The sequence below is a fragment of the Branchiostoma floridae genome, chromosome 5 (assembly GCF_000003815.2).
Source record: "Branchiostoma floridae strain S238N-H82 chromosome 5, Bfl_VNyyK, whole genome shotgun sequence".
NCBI lineage: Eukaryota > Metazoa > Chordata > Leptocardii > Amphioxiformes > Branchiostomatidae > Branchiostoma > Branchiostoma floridae.
This window is the reverse complement of record NC_049983.1, coordinates 20985176-21004006: the sequence shown is the minus strand read 5'-3', so window position 1 is coordinate 21004006 and position 18831 is coordinate 20985176. Positions and strand designations below refer to the sequence as shown.

Here is an 18831-nt window from a genome sequence, read left to right as displayed (position 1 = left end):
TGGAAGACATCATACACAATGTCAGAGGTATCAAAGACAGAAAGTCTGTGAAAGAAACGAGGTCCAAAAATGATAAAGACCTGGTTCGTTCACGTAATTCAAGAACAATTTCAGTCCAATCTAGATTGATAATGTAAATCCAATCTTGATTGCTATCTATCCCGTGGAGATCTCCATAACAACAAGATCCTCAAACCCACTCGTTTATGGACTATGTAACAATTGTCATGTGCTCAATGAAATGCACATATGGCCAGCCCCCTTGACACCTTCCTAAATAGCCAGCTCCACCCCGTCAGGCCGCCCCATGCCGGGCGGTGATGTGACGGCCCCCTCCCGGCCGGTGCCCAGACGGTCAGCCCGGACTCTGGGCGTACAGCATCCCCGCTAGGACAATACCGCGATTTGATATGTAGCAGACAGCTGATATCTATGTTTCTGCTGGTGATATCTGTGTTATGAAAGGGGTGAGGTTCGAACCGAGGATCAGTCGGGGTCAACAGAAGCAGATTTCTACCGACAAGACGGAGACCGTCACACCTAATCAAGCAAACGGTTCACATCCCCACCCACCAAAACTACCATCTTGTCTTGTGACAAAGCTTTGTTTGTGTCAGGAAGATACCGCATTGGTTTTTCTATGCTGGTTTTCGAGCTTGAGTAAGCTTGAGCAAAGATATGACAACAAACGTCCACAAGGACAGGAAACAATATTTAACTACAGTACGTCTTACAAATTTCACACTTGAACTTGGTAAAAAACGTGTTTTCAACAGACAGGATTATCAAAGTAAAATATAGATGTATGCTAATGTTCTGTGAGTGATGATGACCGTGGCACACGATGCGGGGAGGGGGAGGGAAGGTGATAATGAATGTTACCACGTTTCCGGCGCATCTGCATACTTTGTCACGCAAGGTGTTAAGCCACTATCTGTTGCATTGCATGTTTCCAGTTTTGTATATACAGGTGATATATGGCTAGCTGTGTCAATGTGTGGTCAGACGGACACATGTTTATCCCTCACAATGCGCGGCCCTACAGACAGGTGTTAGTGTTGTTTGTGTAAAATCTGGCAGGTTTTGACACCGTCCGCTCAGGTGGCGGGATTGTTTGTTGACACGGGGTGGGGGAACGGGCTTCTTACCTGTCTGAAATAGGGATAATCTTTAGGCTGGGCAAACACAGAAACTCGAAGAAAGCGGATGTACCACGGAAATCGACTTAGATAACGCGGAGCCATACAGACATCAGGGCTCGTCAGTGAAAGTTAGACATCCAGGTAATAAGATACACATAACTCAAACAGCTTCTTAATTTTTGTAAAAGGTCGGACGTTTTAGACAGCATCGGAAGCATCCTCATATCTTTCATCAGGGTTAATGAGAATACAGTATCAGAGTATGTCTGTCGTATCTGTCTATCTGAGAAACTCACCTTTCTTCCGACTTCGTTGTTGTGGAGGTTCATCATGCTCCGAATGTTCCGACTTCTCTTTTTCCTCCCCCGGGAATCTGCCGCGTCCACAAACCGTTTGCTAAACTCCATCCCGAAGACGATGTCGTCGGAGCACCCTCCCCACTTCCACCCCTCCAAGTCGCTCCCCCTGGCGGGAAGGGTGTCGGAATCGCCCGTAACACGTCCACAGGAGCAATCCGTAAGGTTCCCGGCCGAGCAGGACTGAGTTATGGCATGTACGACCGCAGCGCTGGTGATGGCGTAGATGAAGGCCGTCTCTCTCGTCCCTGTAGAGCGTCATCAGGGGGGAGGACACCGAGAACAGAAAACAGACATCATCATTCATGCCATAGAATAGATACACTGGATCAGAAATAGCAACATGTAGGTTAGGAGGGAAGGACACGTAGAACGGTCTCTATAACGCTCGATGCGGAATTAACGGTGGCATCTTTTGTCATCATTTGTTGCTTTGATTGAACAATTGCTTGTATCCATACGGAGTTCCTATACAGAGTTTTTCGATTTGTTTCAACTTTTAAGACAAAGACAATGTGGTGGCACTGCTTGTTATTGAGGGGCCGGGGAGTTTCAACATCTAATTGGCCTGATATAATACAAACATAGCAGTATCTATGGACCTATTCTTGACTTTTATAAATCACCGCGAGGACACATATAATAGCACGGTAGAATGTACTACGTGTACTACTGTGTGCTTTCCTCCCGCGCAACGTGACTCCGTAGAGGTGACAGTCATAACCTCCGCTAAGCCGTGACGTAAACAAGACCGCCTGTCACAGGACGACTCAGGCACTCAGGGAGAGAAAGGAGACTGTCACGTAAGAAAGGAAGCTAATCTGACGGACAGGTAAGGTACGTGTAGGGGGAACAGGTGATCAGGAACGCGGTTCTAAGCTGACACTTGGCTCGAGAATGTTGAGCTATGCGGAGTGTGTTTGTCAGGGCGGGGACAGAAACTGACGGTTCACGAGAGGATCCGAGAGGAGAGGTAAGCCAGATGATGTAAGGAACCGCAAAACAAAGAACACACATCTGGGAATAGAGTATCTAGACAGTGTTAGACTGAAGTGTTGAGGAAAAACAGAGTTGTCGGGTCAGGACTTTGTTGTGGTAAGTCTTAACTCTGCAAGAACCTTGGGTGTATGGAGGCTGTCAGCACACGAGTACAAAAGTTGACGAATGATGAATGAGTCATAATTTATAGAAATGTTAAGGCATTCTACAAAGTGACAATAATATAATAGGAGATGGAGATTTGGGAAATTCATCATGATGGAACACTGTCACCGAGGGGCCTTTGGACAGGTCACATAAGAGACTGGACATCCCATTCCCATACTAACGAGTTACATCCCAAACTGAAGATCCCTTTTTTACTGTCTGCCGTGGGCATGCTGGGCACAGAAGAACCGACCGAGTTAAATCAATTCAAGACGTGCTGTCTCCTCGCCCCAGCGCTGTCAATCATAGACTCGCCGGTCAATTGGTCCAATTCGCTCCGAAATTCCCTCATGTGGAATACAAATTACACCGACCAACTTTCCACCCCGGCTCTATCTGCAGTCCAGGTGTATTCCTCCCATCACCCACCTGAAGTGAGAGCAGTCCCTTTTCACGGGATTATCCCGCGAGAACGCTACACGCATGTTGGGCATCAAGCCTACATAAGACCCCTCTTGTTACGCCTGTCAAAAGGCGCTGGTACTACATAGCCTGGTGGAAGGGCGGGTAAGTCGCGCTAAGTTCTTACACACCGAACCGTTCAAATGTAACGAGATAAATCTTACTCACACACGATAACAGAGCTCTGAATGACTCACACGGGCTAGTTATATAGTGCATATTGAAAATATATTTACTACTTTCCGTAATGTCATTTTCATAATGTTTAAACGAATGGAAAAAAAAAGACATTTTGGGAGCCCAGAACAACGTGATTGTAAATGGAAGCAGTCTTGTGTCCACCTGGCCGCAGCTTGACAGCTCGGACCGGGCTAAACCTATAAATCCCCTCGATCCCACAAAACGAACCACCCTCATCTCCACTGCAGGTCTGGTTCTCATAAAAAGTCAGGTTGGTAGAGAGCGGGTCTGGGAGAACATGAAATGTAAACACACATAGCGTGTCATCAGTCACTAGGACTGTTCTGCACCGGGAAGAGTATGGCAGGGTGAGAGTTTCACTGTCCTCCTTAGCTGACCTCGTGTCTGTTCTGTATGAACTTTCTCCATTTGATCTTTCCTCGCGGTTTGGTGCGCTCCACACGACGAATAAACACTAAGCGCCCTTGGTCAATGCAGGCTCGATTTCCCACAGAAAAACCGAAAGTGTGCTAACTTAGCAGACGTGTACGACAAAAATCTTCACATGCCCTAAGACCACTTCTACGAGATGTTTTTGACCTACAAATAAAATAGAGTAATAAGTGGTTAACAGGGTAGCGACGGGAAAGAAGGTGGGTAAACGGATAAGCAGACGAACCTGCCAGAGTTGGTGTAAAGATGATTAATGAGTTGGCATACACACAGCAACTTCACAACATTGATCACCGATGCCCTGACTACTTCCGTCTCCCTGCAGTACCTTCGACTTTTAAAATCAATATACCTGACGGGAAAAGCAAACAAAAGGCTGCCCTCCGCCAATACTACTGGTACTACGCGCGCTGCTGGGTCTGGTAGTGCTGTAATGTGTGTGGTAGGACAAGTAAAAACCCACTCACCCTTGCCGAGGAAGGATTCAAAGGTCTGCGTGCCTCCGCGAGTGGAACAGTTCCATCTCTCCTGGCTAAACTGTGCTCGACACTCTCCCAGGGCTTTATTAGCCCCGTCCATAATCGAGGGCACCGCATGGGAATATTTTCGGCACAAGCGCTTCTGTCTCCCGATGAGTCCGGGTGCGGTTCCGCATGAGACGCTCCGCCCGGACCGGCTCGACCCCACGGACGATAAACTGAGCAACCTGAAGAAAACAAGACCAAGAATCAACGGACTGTAAAAGTGTCCAAACTGCAAACCGAGTTTTCGTTGCCCTTCACACAGAAGTGTGAGGCATACGTACTGCAAGTGGCAGGACTAGACTCTGACAAGGTGACACACAGTTTAAGTTAACGGATAGCAAACACATGAAGCTCTATGAAGCTCCAGGGTTGGGACGCTGTCGGTGGGCAATAGGTCGCAATATATACGATGCATGCAACGATCCGTTTCGACTTAACACATACTCACATTAAGTTGGCGAAACTTCTGCCTGGAAAGAGGACGGCCAGAATCAGCAACTCCATGAATAGCCGCGAGAGCCGCCTCCGCCCGTTTCGGGCCATGCTCGCGTCCAGTGCCGATGATTCCTTGGGATGAGTTTGCTGCAAATCCCTGCCAGACCGCCAACACGTGAAATCAGCCCCCTCTCACTATTTCTCTGCGTTCTGCCAGGCGACTCCAGCCCGCATTATTCATGAAAACGCAGCGCCGCAGGGCAGCACTCAGCCCGACCGTCTCCATTGGACGACTCCTGACGGATGGCCGACAGGTGGATGCAAGGAGCGCCTTGATAGGGCAGCAGCGCCGCGTCATCAGTGGTCACGTGGTGCCATGGCGCACAGGTTGAGTTTCTTCAGCATGGCTTAGCTACGCTATCGCATGCACCCCGAGAGAGACTACCTCCCTTGATCTGTGCAATCAGGGATAATCGGATAAAGCAAGTGAAAATGTGCCAGATGTGAATGGCCAGTTAGTTAGTTAGTTAGCCCCCTTCACACTCATGTTCAAATGGCCCGTTTGGGTCATGGGTTTCCTGTCCTGAATGTTAGTTAGTGCCCTCGAGATATCTAGATGTTGGTCAGCGTCGAAGACACAGAATGTGGTCTTCTGTGTCAATTCTGTATGTTCCTGCGCATCTCGACCCGGGTTTAATTGGGCAGAAGTAATGACGCTGTAACACAATCTCATCACTGCTAGTCATGCCACGTGCATCTTCTGCATATCTGTCCAATTGTCCAAAAGTGACTGTAAAGCTGACGACTTTTCTATCACCTCCCTCAGCCCCGGGGCCATGGGCGCACCCCTTCCATTGTCAACACATCGATCGAACAAGTCCGACCGGAACCATGCCTACTTTAGGAAACAACCCACGGAAAAAACCGACTGCTGCGCAGTACATGTCACCAGAAGAGAGATAATAGTATGCGGATTCTACAAAGAATGGGCGTTTGGTTCCGGTATGTTTTGTTTGAAGTCAATAATACAACAATGTACCATTAAAACGATGGGGTTAGAGTAAAAGATAGTTTGAGTTGACTCCCTTGTACACAACTTGGAGCGAATATTGGCATAATCAAAATGTTATTAACTGCAGTTAAAGGGAAACCCCCGACAAAACTTTTAGGTTTCTGGTTTGTTCGGCATGTTGCTCTCAGCGTTTGTAATTTTATGATTTTTATTTGCAAATAAACAACAAAAACAACATAGGAGCGAGCACTCTCTCGGAGTGGTCACCATGGCAACACCATGAAAGACATGCATTGTATCGTTTTAGTCATTATATTTATCTTGGCCCAATGTTTGTATTTACCTCAGGTGGCTGTGACCCTACTATTTTACATTACGCCTGTAAGTTCATCTCCAAGACACGAACCGCAGTCCTGGAACAAAGCACAAATTCGTGTTCACAGGGCGTTGCAAGGCTTGCAGAAATAGATGTGACGAGGACCGCTGATTTTTTTTTCAAACAGTCGGTCATGTCAGCAAATCACAATTCCTTGTAGGTAATGAACAGACCTCCTTGAACTTGAAATGTAATCTTCACACAGCAACTGGCAATGGCCGGGTAGGGTTACTGCGGGCATGTTCCGTGAAGACCTTCATTAATTTGGGAAGCGTGAGGTGTTTTCAGCGGGAGGTTATGAACCTTTTGGAGTCCAGACCATATGTTGAAACCGGAGGAAATGGCTGCCTAGTTAGGGCAGTGTGGAGAGATGTCAGCTCGGATGGTCGGGCGCCTTTGACACGGTTGTCAGGGCAGGATGGAGAAAACAGAGACTGAGAGAGAAAACACAACACAAGGGCACCGGAAAATACTTCCACTAACGAAGGAGTAACGAGATCTAACGAGGGGACCACAGACAATCCATCAGCCAGTGGAGAGGATTATGATTAGTGATCATTAGTAGTACGACCCCATGTGAACCGGCCAGAGCGCTGTATGTGGTTCATATGGTTCACTGTGACCGATATGTACTGACGTGTCAGAACATCTGTGGATCAGGATGGCTCAGAACACTGGATGTTACCATCCTATTCTCCTACCGACAGCCCCAACATCACTGTTGTAGCTCCCCGAGTCATATGTATCAGCATTACTGTGGTTTCCTGGCTGCATATTAGTACATGGCCGACAGATGGTTGACTGATATGCATTATTCTAAAATGAGAAATCATAATTAATCAGAACATGTATCTGATGGTAGGTGTGTCTTCCATCCATGTTACTGGTCCTAGCCGAATGAAAGGGGCGGGGTACCCAAATTGCAACATGTTTTCAATATGAAAGATTAGTCGATAATGTAAATTCGTCCAGCCTGGCCTCTGGAATCTTCAGCACAGTCTTTGAATGTCGTGTATGTGGCAGCCTGGTCATACTGACGGTACAGTAGCTGCACTGTGTTAGTGCTAGAGCTGCCAGAATACCGGATTCCAAGCTCTCGTATCGCTATCAAATAGACACGTCTCAAACTGCAACTAACATTACGGTAAATACCATCCAGAGGGAGACAGGTCTTGGATGGGCTTCCCAAGACAACATATTTATTTGAATTGTAACTATTAGGAGGGCTAAGCGGACTGCTAGTCAAAACAGGCCTGAAGATTGAGAGAACCCTTTGGGCATTCTGACTCTCAGAGGTCAGGCGACTTTATAATAGGCTGCTGTGACCGGACAGAAATAACAGTGACGATCTCATGAGCAATCCTCCTTCTCTCTAACTTTGGACAGAAGAAAACAAAATGCAGCATGACAAACTGCACTGGATCAGGACAACTCTTCAGTAGGACCAGAGTTTAACGATGTGTAGGCAACCTATTCAGTCAGCCGTTCTGCAACACTGGTCATCCACACTGACATCATTGATGAAAGTAGATCTGTGAAATTGGTGAAACGAACTGTTCTTTTGGAGCATATCGGCATAGGATTCCCATTCAGTAGATGTTTATAACATTTAATAGCTAGAATAGTATTCTAACAGTTTCCCCTTGGTGTTGATAAAGGATATAAACGACACAATTGTACTACCATTTCATGTGGCTAGAGTCAAGCTACCGTCTGTTCGCATCTTATTTGTACACCTTGCATGTCCATCAGCTGAGAACGGTCCCTGGAGGTAGGCGGGGGTTCTGGTAGGGAGGGGGGAACGCAGAAGATAAATGGGCCGAGAGTATTTATCACTGCAGCAGGGTGTCCCTGTGCACTAACTACCTGCGCTGTCTGGGTGAGGGGATGACCAGACAGCCCGAAAGATGCTTTCGAACACGGTTGCAACGTGCATCAGGTCGGAAACGCAGCACAGTGGTCGATGTTCTATTCATCGGGCGCGACGTCGAATGTAAGCATTTTTTCTTCCCAAAGTATCCAAAGTTCACTGATAATGATAAAGGCAGGACGAGGAAAAAAGTACCAGAGGAAAAAAAAAGAGAAAGGAATTTTATGATGCCGAACAGAGCTGATGGACTGAATGAGAATTTCTTCTACAAATGTACTTCTAAAGCGTACTGGCAAGCGGTGTGGGGCCCGGGGAAAGCAGCGCCCTCGAAAGATTGAGCGGGAAGCAGGTAGGAAAGCCATTTTGCCTACGTTGCTGATAATCTTTTATTAGCACAATGCTGTCTCATTTTGTGGGATGTTGTACAAGCATGCAATATTGTTGGCTTTTGTGAAAGCTTGTTATATCGTTGATCATCATTATTTCCAAGTTGTGCGAAGTTCGCACAACTTGGGAATAACGACGGAAGGTAAATGAGACGCATATCCTATCCGAATATTCTATATCGGCAGAGGTAACATAATGCCATTTTGATGCCCACTCAAAAGAGTCAAATTATGTTATGTTATACGCTCTCTAGTTTATATCCTAAGGTGCCGAAGATATGGTTTGACAAGGACTTCGTGGTCCTGGAGCGGCGAAACCAGTATTTTTGGGCATCTACTTTTCACACGCTACAAATTATCACTAGTATAATTTTTGTTACACAAAACAGTCTCACAATATAGCGGATTGGATCGGAAAATTTAGAGAGCAGAACGTGGCCCGTTCGCCATGGTCACTCCGCGTTCTGAAGTTTGTAAGCAGTTTGTACAAAATGAGATAAACAGTGGACTCATTGTCGATGCAATAGGCAAGATTAGACTATGGCAGTCAAATAACACGACCTTTGGCGCTTTCAGTTCAAAGTACCTCTCGAGGCAACCAGGCTCAAACAAGCCTCAACGTGTATGAGCTTCTCGATACCCGTTGATTACTTTGTCGAGATAAGCACTGATTGAATAATGTAGATAATGGAAGTTGTCGCACTTCTAGTTACATATAAAGCCACCAGGGCGCCTATGCGATAGGACACATTTTTCACATAGCACAAGAACAGACATATCAAAGCAGAAACCGTCCATCTGGAAAACAATATGACAGCAGCCCTACTGACGAGCCGACGGATGTCATTCATCATCATCTATCATAATTACTCACAAGATAACATCTATTGAGAGATGGCCTGGCATTCTTCGCAATGGCGTCCCGGGTTGAAGGTAATCCCCTCCGTATTCGGTCCTCCCCATAGCTGTCGTACCATGCTGGGGCATCTATCGGTCAGAGGAAATCAGAGTCATATTCTGGTCTAGTCCCTGCCAGACTTCTGAGGCTGAAAAATACAAAAATGTTGCCAACACGTAGTAACTCGATGGCCTGCGAATTCCTCTAGCAACATGAGCAAAGAATAGTCTCACTATTTGGCCAATTCCTACTTCAACCCAGTGAGTCTGGTAGAGACTGCATGGTGGCAATGAGGCATGTATTCCCGGTAAAGAAATATTTCATACCAACTTCATTTCGTTTTCTTTAGGTTTTACCCAACTTCTAAAGATATCGTAAGTTGCAACTTCATCTGTGTTGAACTTGAAGCCATTCTGGATCAAAGCTGATCTGTAATTTCTAGCACAAAAATTGAGATTAACGTGACGTCACAGGAGCAGTGGATTGCTCATTCATTGAAAAAGACTGGAGTTGGTAAAAGGTTTTTGTGAAAGTATAGTTCAATTTTGATCTAGATTCTTAAGATATCCGTAAGCCTACGTACGCGCAACAGCTAGAAGACAGACAGGAGGGATTAGTAAAGCTTCTTCCGGAAAAGGAAATATTCATTGGGCTTGTCCATCTACTCTCCGGGATGATGGAAAAAGATAGTGGCGCTAAGTTATTTTTTACAGTCCGTGGCGATCTTTTGGTGACGTCCAGAATAAGCTTATAAGGGGTACGTTGGTTTGTTTCGAATATGAAACTTTCTCCCGAAGTTACAGCAACGAGAAAACACAGGAACGAGGCGGTGGCAGCTTGAAGTCCACAAAATCTCGTTCCCATACAATACACCTGTCTGTGGAAGTCACAGCAGGTGTGAGGGCATGTCATCAATTATTAAGTTTAAAGACATTTGGCATGGTTTGATAGGGATCTGAGACTGAATGCAGGCTTTTAATTGACGTCGTACTAATTGAAATTTGAATCCTCCGACGACCATGTTGGCGGGTAATTGAATTAAGCAGTGGCATCTTCGTGTTGTTTACAGACGTTCGCTGTAATCCAACATGGCGCAGATGACGTTACCACATTTCCACATAGAATACGGCTGACAATTACCTGTATGTCTTCAAAAAACCCAGGACATAACGTTACATCATGTGTAAAGGAGTTCATGGAAATACATTATCATCGGCCATCGTGTCTGTGACGTTTTCTTTGGCATTGATAAAGCTGGTGCTCAGGAAAGTGCAAGCACAGTAAGAAATTGGCAAACGATAAAGTTACAGCACCAGAGCTGCAGGTCCCTACCGCCCTGACATCTCTCTCCCCTCCCCCCACAGTGTCATGGATGACTGAACGCCGCCAGGTTTGGGCAATACCTACCGTAGTGCTGGGCCCAGGCTTCGCCCCTCCCCCCAACCCCCGATCCTCACGAAGATAGGTACGGTCTGGAACCCCAATGTTTTTTCCGGTCAACACCTTCTTGTGTCCCTGAGCCCGGGGAAGACGAATAGGTGGAAAACAGCTGGTACACCAAATGTCCTCAGCAGAGAACCTGACCGCGACCGGACTGAAGTTAGCCTCGTATTTTTCACCCAGCAGGTACAGGATGTGGCTGGCAGGCACACAACAGGTATGACATCTTCATCCCTTTCTTGTACCGACTGGCTCCTGGAGTCTCTACTGCCCGGTTCGTGTATGGTATAGGGTATAATAACACCTAAAACGTGACTTCATACCTTGGGACCTGAATGTTTTTTTTGTCTTGAATTAAAAAAAATCACACATTGATTGACTCTAGTCTGTTCGTGTCTTGTACAACAACACATAAAACTTGGCTTCATATCTTGACAATGGATCCCGGAGCCTGAATTTTGAAAAAAAAAAAGTCTCACACTTTGATTGTCTGTTTTGTCTTCTTCATCAATCCTTCAATAACCTGACCTACTCCAGCACTGAACCACACCAGATCCCCCATGTTGATCATTCTTGACATATTCTTGTCGGACACACCTAGTCTGGATTTGACACTTAATCTTTCCCAAATAGACCACAAAAATCTGTCATAAGTTGATGCTTAACATTAAATACAAATATGTTAAACTCAATAAAGAACCACTGGTTGGTATATCCTCAAAACATCATATATTGGTCAGTATATGGTTTTGTTTCTCAACTTGAAAATACAAACGAATATCTTCTTTTGATACTTACAATTCCTTGTATGTATTTAGGTCATTGGGGCAATATTTTACCTTGTAAAAGACAACAAACTTCATTTCATTTCATTCATACAACAAATCATATGCTCCTGTTTCTAATGTATTATTATGTATTCATTATATTCTCTGTAAGTAGTAAGAAAGGAGATATAAAGGATTGACACAGTTGACAGTTGAAAATCACATATAAGCAACTCTTGCTTTTATTCGACAACGCTATATATAAGATCTTTTTAAAAGCTCTGCTTTGTAATAAATATACAGTTCTTTCCTGTACCTACATTTAAAATCTATGTTCAGAATCTACATGTCATTGATCACCAAATGATAATCTTTGCAAAAAGTTCCAATGTATAATGTTATAGTAATGATCAGTAATGTTGGGCATAACAACACAGAGTTGGTAGTGGTTGAACAACTTATGTCAAACATAACACAGTGATCTTAAACATATAATACCAACCACTAGGTGATTGAATCTTTTAGACAAATTTTTTTTCAATTGTTCAAGTATGATAATATTATGAATATGAGATTGTACTTTTAACTGTTATGTGTATTCAACCAAGTTCAAATCTATGCAAATCTCAAGCTTATCTTGTGGAAGCAGAGGAAGTAATGTTTAGTTGACAAACTGTTGTGAGAAAGAAGGAAAAACATTTACAGAGCACAACACAATTTTTCACATAAAACCATGATAAGCACATCACTTCTAGTATGAAAATTCACCCATCACACAAAAAAAAACTGCTTCTGTGTAATCTGTCATGATATGTACATTATACATGTACAAGGAAACATGTAGCATTCTATAAATGTACTAGTGTGCAGTGGTCTTCTCTTTTAGCACTTTAACTCTACTCTTTGTGATAGTATTTTAAGGAAAAGTACCACAAAAAGGTATTTTCCATCTCTTCTAAGTATAAACTAAGTGTAATACAACTTTTAAATTTGCTTTTGAGCAATTTTTGGCACTTCGAGTCCCTGAAATTTACGAATGTAAAAATCTACACCATTATCTCAATTCTATGGTGCTACATTGTGTATCATCTTCCTTCAACTTACATACATGTTCACCTTACATGTAGGTCCTCCCTACAAATCACCAGGAACTATTGTTTTCTGATCAAAATATGACATTTGTGCACGAACCTGCACTCTTGTAACATAAGGTGACCCGTAGCCAGACCGGACAACAGTTTACTTCATAGACATAAACAGGAAGACTACATCATTCTAAACTCTTATGGGTACTGTATACACTTATGCTACTTTTACAGTCTTTGGGATGGAATCGACTATACTAGAAATGGACGGACACATGTAAAGTGGTGGTAACACTGCTTTTTGTCAATGTTTTGTTGCTCTTTTTGATAGTCTTATTGGGGTAAGGGTTGATAGTCTTTCTTTCCTTACAAAGAAATATTCCATTTGTTACCAGAAGTAGTGGTAATTGATTGAAGAAATGTCAAACACTCCCTTGTCTAGAGGGCATCAATTATTAAAGTAACTTTCCCTTTTGTTTTGCTTGAGCACGGTAAGCATGTAACAGTAGTGTATAGAAGACATAATAAGAACTTTCACTAACACAAACATGTGTACAAGACAACTATTCTGCCAACTAGGGATGAATGAAAAACTGAAGGCAATGTTGACTAAATGATGTCCCTGAGCTTTTATCATACAAAGGCCTTCGTGTTGCTACATGTACCGTTACCTACTTAAAATAGCTTTAGGATAGATTTAAGGCAACATAAATATATTATTGCTTTCTATACCTTGTATATACAAGTGACTTAATATAATTCAGATAACAGCTTCTGTACACGATTGTTCTGTATTTCATATATACATAAGTACAGGCAATGTTACATAAGTGGAATGCACTGCATTTTGCAAGGATAACACTTCGCACATGGTAGCCAAAGCTTTCTTGTCTTTTTCAGCAAGCTCCAATATGCAATGGTCATACAAGGAACATGGACAAAACTTCCAATAAAATCTTTTCTCATCACTTCTTTCTACTTGTGTTACAATGATTTTGACAGGATTTGCAGAAATCATATCATTTCCAAATGAACTCCCAATATACTTATAGTGGTATGAAATTTCATAGTGGTCATTAGTTGACAATGAATGGTTAAATGCTAGCCGCTAAGGGTATATCAAAATCAGTGGTTTTATCAAGGTTGTTTTCAGGGATACCCAACCTTTCTCCACAGAAATGGTTACTACATTGTATACAAGAACAATATACCAGTAATATTGATAGTCATTCTCATTGTAACAGTGTCATTTATATGTAATTAAGAAACCCGTATCAATCACAGATTGTTTTCAGAAGTTTGGTCCATGATCCTATCACCAATAATACTTTTATTTCTCACCCATTACTCTTTATCATCTGGGAATATCACATATTCTGTTAAGGAGTATCTCAGAGTACAGAGCATTGATGTCCCCCTCAACATGGTAGTGGACTGGTCCATACATATCTTCCTCCTCACCACCTGGGTCGGTATATTGTCTATGAGGGGGGAGGGTCTCTCTTTTTGTGATGTTTGCTGCTGTATGCTCTCCTCTTACCTGTCTCACCTGTAGGTTAAAAGGCACTTTGTTAAAAAAAATCATTTATAGCATTCTAACAATGTTCTAAACATTAGAAGCCCCTAAAGACTTAGCAACATGAGAGCAGGAATGCAGTGCGCAATTTTGTCCTCCACATTTTCTGTTGCACCTCATTTTTCTTCCGGTGGCGAAGTAAACAAAGCTTGAAGCTAATGTCAAGATCTCCTGAAGATCCAAGCCACATTTGGTACCATGATAGTTTTTAGGTTCTGTATTCTGTCATCGAAGACCTTGGTCAGCTACCAGTAGTCAAACATACATGTACACAGGCGACAAGCCAGACCTGCACATGTCTTCTATCATTGTCAAGTTAGGAGAAAATCTTTGTTTTTCCCAGCGTCCTGTCAACAGGGATATCTCAGCAGATTGTCATTTTGTGGATATCAGGCGTACAAAAGGCCGAGGTAGGAATCCCGAAGCAAAATATCTCCTGTCAGTTCTTAAGCCTTGGGTTCAGTAGGTTAGTGAGACAAGTCCCCAGCTCTACTGAAATAACAAAATAACAGTGGCAGATTTCACTAATGATGCCTAAATACCAGCATGTTGTTTCTGTTGGCACCAGGCGAGGTGAGTGAAGTCATACAGCTTAGTCCAAGCCCTTCTTGTCAGTTTATGTTTCTTTCACCTTTCTGTGAGGGGCACGACAAATTACCTTGCCTAGCAGGGGAAGGTCAGTCCTGTCCTAGAGGTGAAAACATTCAGATCTAAACCATGCTAACTACTGCAGTATGTCTGTCTGCACTTATCATGGGGAGGGTCCATATTCAGGGCAGATACACAAGAAGCCGACTATGTATCATACACGTACATGTAGGTACCACACTTTCCATGGAGCTCAACAGTTCTGACAATGAAAAAAAATACAGTGCATGCATGGAATCAACATTTTTTGCCATATCAGAATTCAGATATCAATTATTTTCAGATGTCCAATCCTCCCCTTCTATCCTCAGGACATGACATTTGAAAGACTGTCTCACCTTGTGAAAGTGGCAGGCACATTTTCCTTGTAGGAAGTCCTTGCATCTTAGCAAAGTAACATTGAAGGTTTCCACAACATCAAACCCAAGCTGCCTAGCAAAGTCACTAAGGCCTGCGTTGTGCATCAGTAACTTGTGCTGCTCTTGCTGTTGGCAAATGACATACAATTTCTATTGGTATCAAAGCATTTCCTGCATACACAAAATGTTACAATGCAATTTTGCAGCTAAGGACTAACATAACTTGCAGATTTTATCTGGACACTGCTGCCTTCTCCACCCCTGAACCCGAAACTGATGGTGCTCAACTTCCAATAACATATTAAAGGAAGGGCTGATTCAACTACAGGTCTATCAGATTCTATGATGCTCTGACCTCTCTCAAAATAAGTTCAAGACAACTATCCTTGAACATTGAAAGTTACATGCTTACCTGTGAGAGACAATGGATGCCATCCACAGGAAGGTGAAAGCCGGACCCCAGGCTCTTCATGATGACCCTCACACCTGTCAGACCCTCCCTGGGATAAAATAAAGTTCTGTTAGCAAGATTTTAAGGGTGACAGAATGTGTAGGCTTAACAGTACCTGATGGGCACAATATACCCAACATTTGTAAAACAAAGAATTAAGTGCAGTCCATGTTAAATCACCACAAACTTTAAGAGATTTGCAGTAACCTGTAAATTAATGAAGAATTTGTAAAAGATGGAAATACATGTTCAGAACTTACTTTTCTAGTGAATGCTTGACCACGTTGAGGTGATGAGTGGCCAGCCAGTGTACCCCACCCACCACCAGGATGGTGTCAGAACTGTTCTTCAGGGGCAACGACCTGAGGGAGGATGTAAAGATGTGTGAGTACTGCATTTTACATACTACGGTACCTACATGCAGCTAGCTCTTCAAAGCATCATTTCATAACCATAATGAGCTGATTAGTTTAACCTCAGCTTTGTACTTTTTTCTCCCACCAAGCATAAAGCCCATAGCCAATTCAATTCCAGTCATTCCAAGGAGGGAATAAAAATGATATTCAGCTTCTGAAGTTCACTTTTAATTTTTCACTACATCAGACTAAGGAAGTTATATAAAGAAGGCCTTCTTTACATAGCGTCCTTGATCGGACTTTGTACAAAAGCTATGGTTAATGCACTTGGCCTTGAATAGGAGACTTCTGGAAGGGCCTGGCCTTACTAACCAGATGCCATGTATCATATAAGGACTCCTGCGTGGATTAAAATTAGCACCTCATTATTGTGGGAATGGAATCAGCCATATAATCCCTGTATAACCTGAGAAAAAGTATCGTTTGCCGGCACGGATCTATGAAACAGCAGGGAGTGCAGACTGCGCCCTGAGCAGAGGAACAAAGTTCCCTTATTTGAACAGAAATATGGAGTCAACTATTTGGTTATGTCAGTGGATTACCCGTTGGCCGAGGAGGCTACCAAAAGAACAGATTAAAGCTGGACAAAGATCATACTTGTGCTACAGCTGCTTAAGCTCCCTTTCCTCCAGACTGTGACCGCTGAGTGACCATACACATGTACAGCAGCCAAATTGGATTGGTATGACCCTTCATTTCAATCAGAATATGGTGCAAGATGTAAAAGTAAAACTTAAAAGACAACAAAACACACAAAATATAAAAATAGCTGTTCTTTAACTATGAAATTCGTCAAGCGATTTGTTAAGTCTTCGGTCACAGTGGACACAGTCTCTGGTGGAGGAGCATTAAAAACCAACCTCCTCATCAACTGATACAGGGCCTTGTCAAACACTGGCCTATGGTCGGGCTGCAGCCAGAACTGTGGGTAGTAGGCGAAGCTGACAGAGGTCCTGTTATTGTTGAGGTTGTTGTAGACCTTGATGTTGTGAGTTTTGTCCCACTCTGTCAGCGTCCCGTTTACCTGCTCCATCAGATAGTACATCATGCCTCTGTTGGTGGAGTCTCCGATAAACAATACCTGGGAGAAGATGGTTGGGAATAAGCAAGGATGCAGCACAGATAACACTCTTTGGGATAAGGTTTCTGCACTCTCACTTTCTGAGATGAGATTTCTTAAGTTCACTTCTCTTCTCCACAAGTTCCGAAGAGAACTCCATTTCCTGTCTACTCACAGATAACACAGACACAATATGTGGGGTAGGGTAGCGGCGTCACCATCCCGACCGCAATGAGGTACAACCACGAATGGTTAGGGGAGAGGGGAGAACATCTGGGGTAGGTTGGGGGAGGTTCACTTATGCTTCTGTGATCCGACAGGAAATGGTACTGTTTGGGGTTGGATTTCTATCTAAATTCCACTTTTTGGGATGAGGTTTTTTTAAGTCCACTTTACGGGATGAGATTTCTAAAATCCACTTTTTGGTTTAAGATTTTTAAACTCCACAATGATATACTGGTCTGCTTTTAAACCTTCAAGGGCTCTGTTAACTTCTACTATTGCCTTTCACCCTCAATGTCATAATGACAATGAATTTCCAGGTCCTACCTTCTTCCCTGTAAGACATTGCTGCAGCTTGTCTCTGCTCATGACCTCGTGTCTACATTTCCCAGGGTGCCACTCTGCCATGCTCCAGTGGCACGAGCTCTTGTCCCTGCACTCCCCACACGGCATCACCCAACTTCCTGCACAAGGCAACAAACATCTAGATAAAACTTCTCCTGAATGACACAGCTCACCAGCTATGCAGATTGGCGATAAAGCTGTACAATCTTCTCTTGGAGGGAGGATATTAACCTTTAGCATACCGAAGTAGTCATTTGGCTTACATTTCCCTACCTATTGGTTATGGTTCAACAGAGAGAAGGTTCATCATCAAACAAAAGGGATTAAAAATTTAAATCATTATGTTTCAGACATCAATTACTGATACATCAGGTTACTACATAATGTGGCCACATGCTTGCTCAAACGACAGGTTTAAGGAAACTCAGCTTAACTTTATGTCTATAAAACAGCAAGTTCCAAAGAATTGATTAACCACATTTCCTATCAGTACATTTCAACACAAGGTTTTCTCATGATGTTGGGACTTAAGGTCAGCAGTCTCACTGAGTATTAAATACCTCACCAACATGTCAACTTGATCTGAATTACAAGCTGCAAGCAGCATGAACTGTGAAAACTCCCCATGATTCTATGCAGCACACGACCTTTCCAACTGGTATGCCAGGTTCAAGTTGTTGTCATCAGATTGTGTCAAATATCCTCTCAAGAACCCACACAGTGTTATTTTCAAACAACACTCGTGCACTTTTCTCAGAACCTGGGCTGGTATCCCTCTATATTGTGATTACCTGCTCGCTGTTTTCTTTTTCTTGGAGAGGAGGAGAGTTTGCGGTGTTCTTGATCTCTTTTCCAAGCCTGGACACCCGAACACTGGTTGTTGGTTAAGATCAAAGCCAGATACAATGGTTTCCAGGTGGGGGGCTACATGCTAGATTGCCAGTGTCATGTGTGGTATGGTTTAGGTTGTCCAGCCTTGCTGGTAAGACTTCCCAGGTCCTGAACTCTTGAACTTGCTGGGGGTGAAAAATGTGTCACTATATGGCTTCTGTTTATGTGGTATGGATAGAACATACCATAGTGACTGTCAATTTATGTGGGAAAGACAGCGTATGCCTCCTCTTGGTTTATCAGTCTGGTCTGAGCTCCTTGAGACAAACAGTTTGACATTTTGAATGGTCAGCGGACATTTAAGACAGACTCTCTGTGAAGCTTCATTTGA

The 18831-nt window shown here is 43.5% G+C and overlaps 2 protein-coding genes and 1 long non-coding RNA gene across 8 annotated transcripts in view; 1 reads left to right on the top strand and 2 right to left on the bottom strand.

The window, feature by feature from the left end:
* The window catches only part of LOC118415996 (protein Wnt-16-like), a 41899-nt gene extending 36940 nt beyond the window's left edge, over nucleotides 1-4959 (bottom strand). Inside the window, exons 1-3 of the mRNA XM_035821021.1 lie at nucleotides 4712-4959; nucleotides 4207-4445; nucleotides 1439-1746 (exon numbers count right to left, since the gene is read on the bottom strand). Of these exons, the coding sequence (XP_035676914.1) occupies nucleotides 1439-1746; nucleotides 4207-4445; nucleotides 4712-4806 (642 nt within the window). The 5' untranslated portion in view covers nucleotides 4807-4959. The remainder of the gene's footprint in view (nucleotides 1-1438; nucleotides 1747-4206; nucleotides 4446-4711) is intronic.
* A 319-nt stretch (nucleotides 4960-5278) lies between these two features.
* The window catches only part of LOC118416007, a 40826-nt gene continuing 27273 nt past the window's right edge, over nucleotides 5279-18831 (top strand). The window contains exons 1-3 of one of the 2 annotated variants that reach the window (XR_004831179.1): nucleotides 5279-8305; nucleotides 10605-10897; nucleotides 15835-15950. This is a non-coding gene — a long non-coding RNA (uncharacterized LOC118416007). Of the gene's footprint in view, nucleotides 8306-10251; nucleotides 10898-15834; nucleotides 15951-18831 lie in introns of those variants that run through there. The other variant, XR_004831180.1, reaches the window with a different exon arrangement.
* The window catches only part of LOC118415978 (cadherin-like and PC-esterase domain-containing protein 1), a 77041-nt gene continuing 69876 nt past the window's right edge, over nucleotides 11667-18831 (bottom strand). For all 5 annotated transcript variants that reach the window (XM_035820972.1, XM_035820973.1, XM_035820975.1 and 2 more), the window contains 6 exons: nucleotides 17592-17728; nucleotides 16843-17063; nucleotides 15827-15928; nucleotides 15528-15615; nucleotides 15095-15241; nucleotides 11667-14081 (listed from right to left, as the gene is read on the bottom strand). In XM_035820972.1, coding sequence (XP_035676865.1) covers nucleotides 13887-14081; nucleotides 15095-15241; nucleotides 15528-15615; nucleotides 15827-15928; nucleotides 16843-17063; nucleotides 17592-17728 — 890 coding nt within the window. In that variant the 3' untranslated portion in view covers nucleotides 11667-13886. The remainder of the gene's footprint in view (nucleotides 14082-15094; nucleotides 15242-15527; nucleotides 15616-15826; nucleotides 15929-16842; nucleotides 17064-17591; nucleotides 17729-18831) is intronic.